The sequence below is a fragment of the Amaranthus tricolor genome, chromosome 8, assembly GCF_026212465.1.
Source record: "Amaranthus tricolor cultivar Red isolate AtriRed21 chromosome 8, ASM2621246v1, whole genome shotgun sequence".
NCBI lineage: Eukaryota > Viridiplantae > Streptophyta > Magnoliopsida > Caryophyllales > Amaranthaceae > Amaranthus > Amaranthus tricolor.
In genome coordinates this window covers 24,218,244-24,233,233 of record NC_080054.1, presented here as the reverse complement: position 1 = coordinate 24,233,233, position 14,990 = coordinate 24,218,244, and the positions used below count along the sequence as shown (strand labels likewise).

General features: G+C 32.8%; 1 protein-coding gene across 2 annotated transcripts; it reads right to left on the bottom strand.

The window, feature by feature from the left end:
* Positions 1-7,275: 7,275 nt before the first annotated feature.
* On the bottom strand, positions 7,276-13,956 carry LOC130821392 (uncharacterized). 2 transcript variants are annotated; one of them, XM_057687140.1, is made up of 7 exons: positions 13,801-13,956; positions 13,581-13,687; positions 9,460-9,539; positions 9,064-9,205; positions 8,822-8,971; positions 8,375-8,576; positions 7,276-7,899 (listed from the first exon to the last, which is right to left on the bottom strand). In XM_057687140.1, exons 1-7 carry the CDS (start codon positions 13,871-13,873, stop codon positions 7,799-7,801), a joined length of 855 nt encoding a protein of 284 aa, XP_057543123.1. In that variant the 5' UTR covers positions 13,874-13,956; the 3' UTR covers positions 7,276-7,798. The 2 variants fall into 2 exon arrangements, with proteins under 2 accessions (XP_057543123.1, XP_057543124.1); XM_057687141.1 differs by lacking the exon at positions 13,801-13,956 and adding an exon at positions 12,626-12,759 and having other exon boundaries at positions 13,581-13,699.
* Between the last annotated feature and the right edge of the window lie 1,034 nt (positions 13,957-14,990).

Sequence of the window (14,990 nt, the reverse complement as noted above, 5' to 3'; positions counted from 1 at the left end):
ATAAAAAGGTTGGATCATTCTAGATAAGTTTTTCTTACAAGAAAGGCCAAATGATATTTAATTGGAAAAGTTATTATGAATAAATTTAACTATTGTAAATTTGTTACGAATTACATGTTTAATGTTTATTTTTTGTGAATTAAAACCATCAGAGTATTAAAAGTCTACAATATTTAGGTTAAATTGGTGAATTCAGATTACTCAACCAAAAAATTTAACCACTAATATTATCAGAATTCTGTAATTGGCCTAGTTTTTGTAGACTTTCATATTTGGTAAACCTGTGTAAATCGTTGATTGTTTTATAGTTTCTTTAGGCATAATTTAGTTATAGTTAAGACTGGTGTTTAGTTGATGTTACCTCTATATTTGATTATAATCAAATAAGGATTTAGTGTTCATTGTTCACCAAATGTTTTTAGTCGTTAAAATGCTAAAATTATTGACTTGAAAATTAACTTTTCAACTAGTTTAGAATCACTTTTTATATAAAATATATGTTTTGACGGTTTAATTCACCAAATAAATTATTTATCATATCTCAAAGTTCAAAAGTACAAAATGTGTACAATTAATCACAAACACACACTTTAATTTTGACTAAATTTGATAAAGTATAAAATATATTTTGTGGCTTAATTGTTAGCTTAAATTTTTCGTTAAGTTAATTTCTTGATAGAAGTATCCTATTGCACAAAAAATTGATGAGATTTTACTAATTGGAGCCATGTAATTTTTAGTACCGTAATAACAAATATCACTGAAATAAAGGTTAATACGAGGAAGGCAAGTAAGGGTGATTTCGAGTATATTTAACATGTTCGACAGTACACGGCTCCGAAAAATTAAGGGCCTCAATATTACTCCCTCCGTTCTTTTTTGATCTTCCACATTACTATAACGGTTAGTTTCAAAAGTTCTTCCACTTTAGAATACTTTCTATTTTTAGAAAGTTTTTATCCCACTTTTACCCCTTAAAACCCCCATTTTCTTTCAATGTAACTCTTTTCTTTTATTTATAATTATTTTCTCTCTCATACTTTCAATACAATTATTACTTCACACTACTATTTAATTAAAATAATACCCACTACAACCTCATACTTCCAATACAATCATTACTTCACACTACTATTTAATTAAAATAATACCCATTACAACCCAAAGATTCTATCTTCCTTAATATGTGTGAAAAACCCAAAATGAAAGATCAAAAAAGAACGGAGGGAGTAAATTATATAGTATTTCTTATGTTGAGTTTAAAGATGTAAAGTCGTTAAAAAAATACCATAATTTTCGCAATTGCACTTAAACTTTAAAAAATTTGTCAATTTTTGCTAAAAAGAGGGTGCACTTACAGTTAAACTCATTATTTTATCTAAAAAAATAGTACATATTTCAACTGATACAAAATCTAATTCTTGACGACAGAATTGAAGAATTAATCATATACTATTATATAACAACACAGACAAAATTCAATTATATTCTAATTAGAAAGATAAAATCCATAATTTACATTTTTACATCTTAAGAAACATAAAATTTATATACTAAATTATATATTATTGTGATTATGAATAAAAGAAGATTTATCAACAAAAGAAGGGGAAACAAGAGGAGACAAAAGAGGGATAGGATCCTTATTCTGATAAAGAGAATTAAGAGAAGATGCAACAGCTACTGTTGAAGAAGAAGTACAGTGTCCCAACAGTTTAGGGGTACCCTCACTTTTGAAGGACACTGATGGTTTTAGCTGAAGTGGCCTAGGAGCTCGTCTTTGTAGCCTACTCAAAGCCCTTCTTAAGGGCACATATTCTTCTTTTGGATCAAATTTTTGGAATCCTGGAAATGATGATGATGATGATGATATTTCATTCTGTGATGATCCCATTTTTTTTCTCACATGTAATAATATTTTTTGGTACTAAAAAGTGTTGAAAATTTAGAATAATTGAATAAATTTGGAGTGACATTTAAGGAGCATTAGAAGCATGTGATGCATGGATCATGGATCATCATATATGGTAAGTAAGATGAAGGTAGAGATCTAAGAGGTAGGGAGAAAGGGGGGAAGTGGATGACTTATTTAGCTAAGGCAACCAAAGATAATTTGACACCTAGCCACACCCAATTACTTAATTGAAAAAGTTTTATATGGACTTGATCACTTGATTATTCTATTTCAGTGTGCATTAGAGATGATATGCGGGTAAAATTATGTGAGAATTGCATCGTATTTGCCCCAGTTGGGGCGGGTATGGTTAATATCTTTGTGGGAAGTGGGTAGATAAGGGTATAAAAAGTCCTACCTGTTATGAGTAGTAGATAGGTAGTGGTATGAGGTTTTATCCGCCCTATACCCACCAAAATATTTGCTTGACAGGTACAATCATTGATAATATTGTTATGAGTAGTAGATTGGCGCACACTAGAGGTGTTAACGGGACGGGGCGAGGTAGGCCGGGTCAAAATTTAAATGGGCCGAGACGGGTCAAGTCCATTTAAATCCGACCCAATTTGAACTTTTTTTGTAAAAGTTCATAAAATAGTTTTCTTTATTATACTTTATGGCCCGTTGGGTCGACCCACTTATGTATATAATAATATCATTTAAAAATATAAAAAAAAAATGGTAAATTTTTTTCCACAATTAATACTTATAGTTATCTGACCCGGCCCATTACAACAAGGCTCGTTAATAATCCGCCCCATTATTGACCCGACCCACTAATGACCCGTTAAAATGTGACCCGACCTTTAACCCGTTAGGTCGATCCGCCCCATTAAACACCTCTAGGGCACCCTAAGAATGTGGACTAAGTTTATAAAAGGCTTTTACTTATTTATTTACTCTCTTTGTGTTGGCAGAATTGCTACAAGTACAAAGGAAGATAATGTTTAAGTGATAAAAATATACATTAAGTGAGGATAAAAATTGAAGAAAGAATGTGAATCATAGTGAAAAATAGAGTTGTAACTTGTAACTCAATTATTATATTATATAGTTCTGTAAAATATGAGATACAAATGGATAGTTATATGGTTAAGATATCTAATGTTAAACAACTTGTTATTGTGATAAATCAATTTACAACAAGCTGCTTATAGTTGCTAATATGTTCAAAGTCAATTGGTCAAGCATTAGATAAAATCAATTAGTCAAATCAACCACTACAATTAACCTACTCTGTATGTTTCTTTATGATTGTCCATTATTGACTTTTGGACAAAAATCTAAAGGGGAATCTTACTTAATATAAAACATTTATTTAAAAGAGAAAATAAAAGATTCATTCATGTTGTTGGAAAGATAAATGAAAAAAGTAATTAAAAATATGATAATCATGACATCATTAATATAGTAATTCATGTCTTACAATAATCTCACTTTCTATTGGTTAGTTGAATGCTAACGCCTAATATAGATTACTTAAATAAATAGTACAATGAGTATAAGGATGGTTTTAAAAAAATTTATGTCTAAAAAAGAAAATGATTATAAAGTGGATAAACTTATAAAACTATCTGTTTTAGTAATATGGACAAATAAAAAAAAAACGGAGGAAGTATTAACAATTTATAGAAGTATTCATATGGGGGAAGGTAAGAACTAAGAAGTTACTCTTTAGTGCATATAATATGACCATATGGGGTATGATTTTAAGTAGTTTTTTTATTAGTTCAGATCTTATTACATGAGTGATGGAGTACAAGTCATTCATGTGAGTAGGGTGGGAGGGAATCACTGCTTTTTTCTAAAATAAGAACATGATTTTCTGTGGCTTATTCTGCTCTACCCACATGACATTTAACATGCATCCCACCAACCAAAGAACGTTTTTTACACAACTTAATTTTTTCCCAAATTTTTCTCTTATTTCTACTAGTTTTTCCCTTTAATAAAATAAAAATGGTTTTTCCCTTTAATAAATTAAAAATGGTATGACTACAATTAGTCATATTCCTAATCCAAGAAAATTGTCAATCATCAACAAGCCTACTTATCTTAGTTCGAAGTTGAAATAAGTTTTACTTTCTCCAAATAAAGTTTTAGATTTAATTCTCAATAACTCTCCTTTTCTCTTAATCATAAGGAGAAAAAAAAACTTTTCACCTCACAACCTGATTCTTCATAGATTTCCCTATATACAACCTCTGGACATGTCCTTTCACAAGTCCAATCAATGATAGCACCACATCTTCTCGCTCTACCTCACTTGTTGCTCAATATTGTTACCCGCTAACCAAACTAGCCAATTCACATTTTCGTTCTTTTTTGTCATACACTCATACCATTCACATCTGTCGACTAACTTATGCACTGAAAAAGTTTTTGAGACATCACCCCTGACTTGGTTTATTGATTTTACAAATCCTGTCTTTTATATTTTGAATCTCAACATGCTATTTGAATACCAAGGAACTTAGACCTCATACATCTAAGAATTCAATAATTGTATCAACCATTTGATCTTCTTCCACCTAGAAATTTAGATAACTTTCCGAATCTCCTTAACAAATTTAGTTTGAATTCCTTAGCCGAAAGAGTTAAGTGTCGTCTGTGAAGATCACTTAAATAGTTATCGAAACCCATCTAACCAGAACTAAAAGTCATGGCCTCGAAAAGAATGTACCATCTCATACCACTCAAAGTGAATTTGAAAACACTATCAACACCAATCTGAAACAACCCCAAGAGTGACTCGACAAACCTAGTATAAGATATTGCGACAAGAAATAAGTTTGAACTCTCGTAGAGAGCTAGGATTAGGGAAGAAAAAAGTTAGGTGAAAATCGAATCTAAAACTTTACGTAAAAAGTGATATTTTTTTCAGGACAAAACCCAATTCTCAAAGAGCTTTGACTTTAGGTTTAATTAGAGCAATGAACTTATTGTTCCATTCCTTAAGGACATGGCCATTACGAAAAAAAACCGGATAGCTTGAACAATATTAGGCTCTATAATACCCTAATCATAATATTTTATTACCTTAATTTCATTAAGTGACTTCCACTTCAGATCAAATATACGCAACATTCCATCCATAATATCCCAATGAGCTTATAATAACTTTTTAGTATATATTTTTATAGTGGAGCAAATGATCTCTTCATCATGGTCTAAGAAAGCTTGCTTAATAAGGATAGGGTCGGATAGGGTAATGATGATGCCTTTTTTGTCACCCAAACTTTATTTTTAGCATATCTTTGCTTCAAACTTGTTGAAAGAACTTTTATTAAGGAAACAATAGTTACATTTTGTGGTTTTATTCAAGAGTGAACCAATACACAAATTATTCAGTCAAATTTGTGAAGTTGAGAGCTACTCCATGCTATTAGCTTTCAGATCTCATTGTGTATTAAATTACTTTTTCCAAAATAAAATTTAAATAAAGTATTACAAAAGTCTTTTTGTTTCTCTGATAGCCTATAAGCAAGAGCAAAATTCATATGATTTTAAAAAAATACGCATACAAATCATAATCAAAAGATTAGATAAATGGGAGACAAGGAGCCACAAACTATTATTACAGTTGTATTACTCCAAAATGTCGATGTTCCTAACAAGTGGGTACCAACTACCAACTAGGAATTGGAATCCCACAACTCTATGTTCCTAGTAGACTAAACAACAACGATATGTCATTATCCCAATGTCAACTGACTTCGACTTGGTTAAGTGTATGACCCGTCGTCATGTGATTCTTTTTAGGCTCTGATCATAGCTTTTATACGCGGAATATACTGACAGCAATATACTTACAATAATGATATGCCGTTATCCCAATGTCAACTGACTTCGACTTGGTTAAGTGTGTGGTTTGTCGTCATGTGATCTTCTACAGACCCTAAACCTAATATTTATAGGCAGAATATACTGGGTGTGATGATATAATGAATCAGATGTACGCACTTTCCTGCAATGACCTAAACATGTACAGAAATTAGAGTGGAACTGAAATTCTTATCAAGAGTAGGATCTAACTAAGCCAAAATTACAAAATGACCTTGACTTGAAGAGACCCCCAAATAAGAATCTTGATTGAGTTTCTTGAATGGCTTTCTGTTTCCGTTCTTTGGAGCTGTTTCCCTTCACTTTTAATATGGTTTGCCCAATAACTTGCCTTATCGAATCCATGGTTTGACATCGACAGGATACCCCAAAGCATCACGTACGTAGAAGGTGTTAACGACTTTGCCACCAAGTGTTGTGACCTCTGAATATTCGTCTCACCTCCGAGAGTAGTCCAGGCCTATCGGTAGTGCATAGCTCTAGTTTTAATCCCTGACGTTATCATACTCAAATACATTACACATGATTGGTTATGGGCATGGGTAAGATGTCTAATCTCACATATAAGTTATCAAAATTTAGTTCACATTACTTTGACTTTAGTTTTGTCAATTGTTTTTAGGTCTTAAAATACATCATCATCATCCCAATGAGTCTCGCGCAAGGCAAGGTCTAGACTGCATGGGAAAGAAGGCAAACTAATACCCTCATCACGAGGTGGTCGCAATCGAAGCGAGCCCCTCAACTCGAATGTTGCTTGGCATACCTCTGAAACAAGTCGGACCTTAAAATTCGTTTTTACCTTTGTACTTTTGGAATTTAAGCCGTCGTAACACGAATGCCCTAAAAACATTAGATATACGTTAAGTTGTGAAATTTCGTTTTGACCTTTGTCTTCTTTACTTAAATACATCAACCTTCTTTCCCTAAAATTCCACAAAATAGCATTGTACTTTTGGAATTTAAGCCGGCGTAACATTGATGCCCAATAAATATTATATTATACGTTAAGTTGTGAAATTCCAAAAGTACAATGCTATTTTGTAAAATTTTTTTAAGATTTGCTACATTGGTCTTGCGCAAAAATTTATAGTTACCATATAAACTATTCTTTTTTATTTTATCAGCATATTTCTCTTATTTTCTCATAATCTCATTTTTTAATTTGAAGAAATTTTCTTAATTTGCTCAAATTTTTCCATGTACCAAGATGATAAGGAGGAGAGCGACCAAGTCATCTTCCCGTTTTGGTGCACTCAATAACAGTACAATCCTGGTTTTCAATTTTATTTTTCAATTACCCAAACTTTATAGACTGGCTCCATGTATGTGGATTTTGAGAGTTAGATATGCGCAATATTATTCTTATTAGTAAGTTCGATTCTCACTAAATTTTCTCCCCTCAACCTACACTGTCAATAAAAATAATGATAAAAATGAAGATATATAAGTAGACATTAAGAATAATGTAAGTAGGCTTTAAGGATATGTAAGTAGACACTAAAAAGTCAATTCATAAGTCCTTTCTAAACAACCCTTATAGGGAAAAAATAAAATATTTGCCCGATTTTTTTTTTTTTTTCAAAATAACCCTCCAATGGTTTTTGAAGATCATCATTGGCATACAAAGTTCTTTTTGAGATAAACATTAACCAACATTGCAAAGTTCTAAAGCTACCTTAGGCCCTTGCAATTAGTATCATAACGATGAACTTAACATTTTCCGGCCAGCACCTAAATCCAGGCCAGTGCCATGCCCCTAAATTGCATATTCATCTAGCAATCATTCTTTATCTACCAATCTAAACCAACCAGCAACCACTTTATAACACTTTAATAATAGTCTTTGTTGAGGGATCTCCGGCTTATTGGAACCATAATAGTCGCTGTTATTTGACAAATAAGGGATCCATAACTAACGAGCATGAAGAGTTACGGGATGCCACCAGATGAGAGAACAAAAACAAGAGCTTACTGAGACTTTGAGACACCAGCGATTACTTACGGCTCCATATCCGGTACTCCCATTAATGTGAAGCTAGGATCATTTGAGCCAATCAATGGAATGTACTCGGATCCTCTCACATGTACACTAAAGCAAGCTACAAAAAGAAAAGCTCAACATCAGAAAGATTGACAAAAATGAATTGTTAAAGAAACATAACACACAATCCGCCCTCCTACCAGGCTACCATAACAGGACTGCCCTCAACTTGTTTCTTGTATCATCATAAATACTTTAGTGTGTGTCAAAACCTATTTCAAACAATATTTTTAACTATTCCCCTATGCTCATTACAAGATATGGTTTATGACTAAGTTACGAGTAAATGTACACAAATCTCGAGCAAGAAAGGCTGGTAAATTTTTGTGAGCGCTTCAAGAGCTAGCTGTCATGGGAATGAGACAGATGGAACAGGGGTGTGAAAGGAAGAAAAACTGTCTCATCCACATAATTCTGTCGGTTCCTATTGATGCTTGTTAAAACTCGTTTTCTATGAGTAACAACTAACGACAGTTTAGATGCTGAAACAACAGAAATTGACAAAATTACTCAGTCAAGTACCAGTAACTCACCATTTTCAATTTTCATCACACTTTGAAGCATTACATCCATTTTTGTTTTCATATCATGGTTGTCATCCATCCCTGGAACGAGAAGGGTGAGCTCCCTATGCAGATCACGTACAAATCTGCATATCTTATCAGCAAATTCAAGTTCACCGTCTGATATTCGGCTAATAGCCAATCTCATTAACTCTCCGGTCAAATCTGCAAGCTAAACACAAAGTTGCTTCAGCACCCATGGCAATACCCTCTAAGCTTAAATGTCTCCACAACATAATAAGTTATTATTGTGTGAAAAGTAAATAGATCTCTGACTTTAACGAATAATTTACATATTTAGGCGGCATTTCCCGTCTCAAAGCACGCCGGTTTCCCTAAAGGCACATTAAAGCATACCAGAGTCGAGACACTAAAGAAAATGCGCATAGAAGCTTGAGTAGATAATTGGTTAATTACCCCCAAAAGGTAGTCAAGTACATTAATCTGCAGAGGCTCAACGGAAGGATCACTTAATGGTAAGAAAGTAGCATTTAGCTCATCAAGATTCAATAGAGTTCCAGTTTTGCAGAACTTGCAGAGTGTTGCAGCTTCAACATATTCCTGAACCTGCAAAGTGCAAACACAACCATAAAGGAAAATCATTGTCGAAACTTTAATCTGTGATGAACTATGAAAGAGTGATGGAAAAAAGGCGCAACCCCAGGAGAGTATGCACGTCGCAGCTTCCAAAAGTCGGTCCCATTGAGTTCTTTTACAAGTCGAGAGACATATTGGTTTCGCAATGCTAGTAGATCCTTCTCTGCCTTATCTAGGACTTCATCTTTGTTACTTTTGCCCATTCTGTTGTCAAAATGAAGTTCCAAAGTATTAACCAACCACTGCAAGGTCTTTCATGCATCAAACCTTAGCAGGATGAAAGACTAAAAAACAGCAAAAGTAAAATGAGGATCCCGTGAAATACTACTTCAAAAGCCAACAATTATCTATCCTATAGAACATATAGTTACTTTTTGCGCAACCATCAAGGACAAAATTTATAAAAGAGGGAATGCATCACATGGTATTAAGTACTTTGCACGATATAAATGATTTACCTGTGCACTTGAAAAATGACTTTCTTGCTGTTCATTGTGATATCACGACTTGCTTTGACTACTCTCTCTCTCTTGTCATTCTACATAAATGATAACAAAAAAGATATAAGAATATACATCCATCTAAACCAAAGACATAAAACACCAAACATTTTATACCAAGTAATGAGGAATACATCCAAACAAACTCAAAGCTTTAAATACTAAAGCCAAAAAGCCAATGCGGTGTTTCAATGTATTTAAAAGAACATGACCAGCTAACGTAAAGCAATCATAAATTACAAAATTATGAACAAATATATACACAAAGAACAAAGATGGCCAATGAGAAAAGATAAAGAACTAAAATTGCCATTGAGCCACAAAAAAAAAAGGCATACTTGAAAGATAAGAACATGTACGTTTCTTCGTGGATTGCAAGTACCCTATTGCCTCCACAAAACAATCATCCGCCATCAGTTCCCAACAAATGTAATGAAAACAAAACTATTCAAGGCTTGAAGCTCTCTTCATAAGTAACAAGTAATCAAACAAGGTGAACCGAGTTTGAGGCTTACGTTTTGCTTTAGATTATTTTTGTTCTCGTAAGTGTGTGTATCTTTTTTGCGGGGTGGGGGGATACAAATTTTATGTGTACGATGCTTACTTTCTTTGCTTAGTTTTATACTTCCATTTCTTCCTACAAAGTAACACAAATGAAAAAACCTTTGATGATAAATTGCTAAATTGTGCATCGTACTTTTAGTAAATTACTTAAGTGCATGAGTGTAAACACCTGTCTTGCCATCTTGGTCCCCCTCACCCTTATCCTAGTTTTTCCTATGAATACTTGATAATATTTTACCTTATAGTAAGTATGAGGTCCAATAAGTTCAATTATGATTTGAAAGGGAAACTATACTCATTCAGCCTAAATGTAGTTAAGATACTTCAAGACACCACGATAAATAATTCCCATCCAAAAGTACTTTTAAAACCAAACAATCTTAAAATACAGTCACCCAACAAAGCCAAAGCACAAGTCAAATCAAAATATGTAAACCAGAAAACCCCAAGTGTCTAGCCTAAAACTTGTGCACTAAGTGCATAACATGTGTAGCCTTAAATCTCTCAATCTAGGTAAATCGCTTACTTAGTTTTAAAAAGCTCGCCCGAGGCGCGTCTAGGCATGAGGTGCACCAAGGCGATCATAAACACGCCTCGGAAAAGGCGCATCGTTGTACAAGAGGCGAGGGAGAGGTGCATGCACACCTTGTGCGCCTCTTGTATGCTACCTTATGTTTTTGCTCTATTTAAGTTTTAGGTACTAATTTCAAGTCCCTTGTTCTTGTAATTTCAATTTCAACCATCCTTCTTGAAGATCTCAAGTCCCTTCTCTTGTAATTTCATTTTCAAGCAAATCAATGTCAAGTATAAGTAACTTATCTTCTCCTTTTAGTTTTCAATTCAAATTTGATGTTCTTGCATTTTTGGTTAATTACTTGAACTCGTTAATTAGATCTTTGAATTTGATTGAACTTCAATGTTTGTTCTCATGATTTAAAGTATTGCTTTTATGGCTTGTGATTGGTGAAAACTCATCCCAACCATGTTCATGGTGATGTGAAATTGAAAATGGAAATGGTGAAACATGATTTTGGGGAATTACATGGGTTGATTATTACTATGCTTCTTGTTGGCCACTTGGGAGTGTTAAATTCATTTATTCTTGGTTGATAATTGAAAGATTGGACTAGGATGACATCACCCATGTTTGAAACTCACTTGCATGTTATTGATTATTGAATCCAATTGTGGTTATAAGCTTGCTTTATGCTTGCATTGGAGTATGGAAATCTGGAATGCAAGTCTTTATGCTACTTGGTGAATTGAAAGATAAATCAAAATAGAAACCTAGCTTTCCTAACCCCATTGAACTCATGTTTGTTGATGACATGCTTGGTGAGGAGAATTGGCTTGACTTAGTTCTACAGATCATGAAAGAGAGGCTAGATTACCAATCCAATGAGCCATAAATTATCCCAGAGGACTCTACCCCTTACTTACCCTATGCTAATTGTAGTGGTTGGTTAGATGACTTAATAGTGTTCTAGTAGGGGAGGACCTAGCAGATCCAACAACCTTAGAAAAACCTCGCAAGCCATTTTGAATAGTTTAGTCACCAATCAAATCACTTTATATTTGCATTCCTACTTAGTGTTATTTACAATTTAGTAAACAACATTTACCGAAGCTTTCGTGCGTTCGAATCACATTTACACACGTACACCGAACACATGCTTTAAATAATATATCACTAGATAGTACACTAAGATTTTTCTAGGCCATGTAATTTTTGATCCAATTGGAGAGCGCTAGCCAAAAGAACTTGAAAGTGACAAAATGAAAATTAACAACTCATGGTACATAATTTATCAAAACCATGCTTTGTCTTCCTAAGATAATAGTTTCAAGCCATATTCAATTCCTTCTAAATCAAGGACACATCATAAATCATAATATTTAAGTCCCTCATTGTACTAATTAAAATTCATATATTTTCTGAATAACAATGGGCTCTTCTCATCTATTTTTATCTTTAAAAGATATCTTAAAAATTCAACATTAAGAGGAAAGTCGCGTTTATGATTAAAAGTTTGTAAATAAGGCCTCATGACAAATGACCAAGAAGATGAACATCGAAGACCAAGTTGTCATTAACTTGTTAAACCAATTCAAGAGATGTAACACTTCAATAATTGACAAAAACAAGAAATAAACTCTCCTTTTAAAACCTGTAACACTTAACTACGACCAATTTTTTTAGTATCATCCTTACTAATAAACATCTTTTACACTCCTACCTTCCATGTGTTCTTATCAGTCAAGTCTCAATGTCATAAGAAATCAACCCCTTCATCTCAAGCAATTCAAATTTGAATGTCACTCTTCATGGAGATTGACTATTAGTAGATCCATCGGACATTTCAAATAACTAATTATTTCCCTCTCACATACGTTAGATGTTGAGAAGGACCTCTATAATCATCAAAAATGTCAATTGTTGTTTAAATGTTACAATATTTTTAAGAAAAATCATGCATACCCAACCTCGAAGCCTTTTCCAACAATTATCATTTGAATTCCTTACCCCTCCAATTTTTAATTAATTTTGGCAGATTAATACCTTATTCCAAAGTGTCGAAAGTCAGAACCCCTTCGAAAGCAATGAGCCAAAGCACGTGCCTATTGGTGCATGTTGTCTCTATGTTGTCCAAGTCCTCTTTAATTAATCTTTCTAAACGACTGCCTCATTATGCCCTAAAAGACCCAAAACATGCCTACGAATATTACATGAAGGATTCTAGACACCCACTTTAAGAGCCAATCAATTAAATGGCGCATACGATGATACATTAAAAAGAAATCAAAATGATATTGCATTTCCCAAGTAGAATTCCTAATAAATGAGAAGTGAAAATGATATAGTTCGTCAAATCTATGAGCATGATATATTGGGTTATGATGATGAAGATAATATTAGTCAAATTAATATGAACCTTAGCAATGTGCACTCTAGTTTATACTAAAATCAACTACTACATGATATCCTAACCCCTCAAATCATTTCCATCATCTACAATTGCTTCATAAATTCCTACCAAAGATGTTTTTACAATCCATCTCAAAGAAGGATCTAACCAATCAAAATTCAAACCATGAGCAAATCAACTAAAAACGCATATAAGAACACTTATTGAAAAGCCCTAGAACTATTATTTAATCTCCAAGTCAATCACCTCCAAAAGTTGAGTAAGGTATTACCGTCAAATATGATGAATACATGGATTTAACTAGTTACAATTTACAACCCCATGTAATCCCAATCCTCTTAAATCATTCCCAAACATCTACAACTATCTTATTCGCCCTGAAATTCTCCATATTCTTTTATCGAAAAAAACGCTCAAAATTAACCCTACAATCCTATCCAATGACAGAATTCATTCAGTTGATCAATTTAAAGTAAAAAAACAAAAGTAATGCAAACTAATGTACACCGTGCACATGCCCGGAATCACCCTAACGATCAAATCAAAACCAAAACCCATTTATGAGGAAGTGGAATAAGGGAAACTTACAAGGTTATTAAGATATTCAGCATACTTGCTAAAAGCGTCAGTAAAAGAAGCGTCAGTTGTCATCATTCTAGGCTTTTTTGCTACACTTTCCCATCTAGCGCCTGCTACTGTTAAAGATTTTGAGATTAGTCTTATTTTAGGGTTTTAGAGGTTGGATTCAGAAATGAAAGAGTGGGGAATTTGGATGGCTATAAAAAGACATTTATAGAGGAAAACTTACAGTGGAGTGAAGGCTTGGGTTTGGGAGCCATGAGTCTGAGAGTAATCTTCTGTGATGCTCCGGCAGTAAACATTTGTCGCTTTCTAGTTTCTAACCATTGTCAACTCCTATTCCCTATCTCAAAAGAAAAAATCCTATTCTCATTCAATATTAAACAATTAATTGTTAAAAATATTTAGTTTATATTTAGAATACCAAATAATACTCATATTATTATTTATATTGTGTAAAGCCTCAAATTTAAAATCTTGTGTTAAAAATGCTGCGAAGTTTTAAGGTTTTTAAATTATTATAAATATGAGTTTTTTTAAAGAAAATTTACAATATCGGAGAATTAAAAGCGTAAGTGTAAGTATTATGAGGGTATGAGAGAAAGAATGCGGAAGGAATAATAGGTTCAAACTTCAAAGTCGTTCTTAAAGCTTTAAGGTTTGAGAAGAGGTTAGTTGAAACGATGGGTTAAGGTAATTGAGTTAGGCTAAAGGTCATTTGGTTAGATCAAAGGTAAATTAGTAGGTTAGCAAGTCATCATTCAATTTAATATACTCCCTCTCTGTTTCTATTTGTTTTTTCACTTTATTTTTTTACGTATTTCAACACAAATTTTAAGCCTCGATATCTCATACTACGCATAATAAAAAATTGTAAAAATCATATATTAAATTCTTTGCATTAAGACGAATCTAACAAGATCCCACATAAATATATTTTGCTTGAATATATACTTCAAAAATCAAATTTAAGTTTCTCACTCATAAAGCGGAAAAACTTAAAATGGATAAACAAAAAGAAACGAAATGATTACTATTCATTAAAATCCCACAACTTTACTAATGTTTACGCTTTTATAACAAATTTTGCGGTTGCTTTTAACATATGATTATTTATAAAATTGATCACAAATCACACGTGATAATTGGGTTTTGTATCGATTAGAGAAGGTATTGCTTTCGCCAATTTAGATCATAGGTTTAATTCTTACCTAAATCTCATCTTCCCTTATTCTAACTTGTAATAAAAAAAATAATTTCACTAAATTACACGTCTATCCTATTCCCTTAATGTTTGTATATATAATTTTGTTTTTATTTGTTCTTAATTTACTCTTTAAAATAGGAGTATTTATTATTCTTATTATCAAGCGTTTTAATTTGGTACTAGAAAATAAATAATGTTTAGTAACTAAAACT

Coding starts and splice junctions, on each gene's coding strand:
- LOC130821392 (XM_057687140.1), bottom strand. CDS start 13,873: ATGTTTACTGCCGGAGCATCACAGAAGATTACTCTCAGACTCATGGCT. Junction 9,206..9,459: donor GTCATTTTTCAAGTGCACAG/GTAAATCATTTA, acceptor TTTTGACAACAG/AATGGGCAAAAGTAACAAAG. Junction 7,900..8,374: donor TGTGATGAAAATTGAAAATG/GTGAGTTACTGG, acceptor TTCTTTTTGTAG/CTTGCTTTAGTGTACATGTG.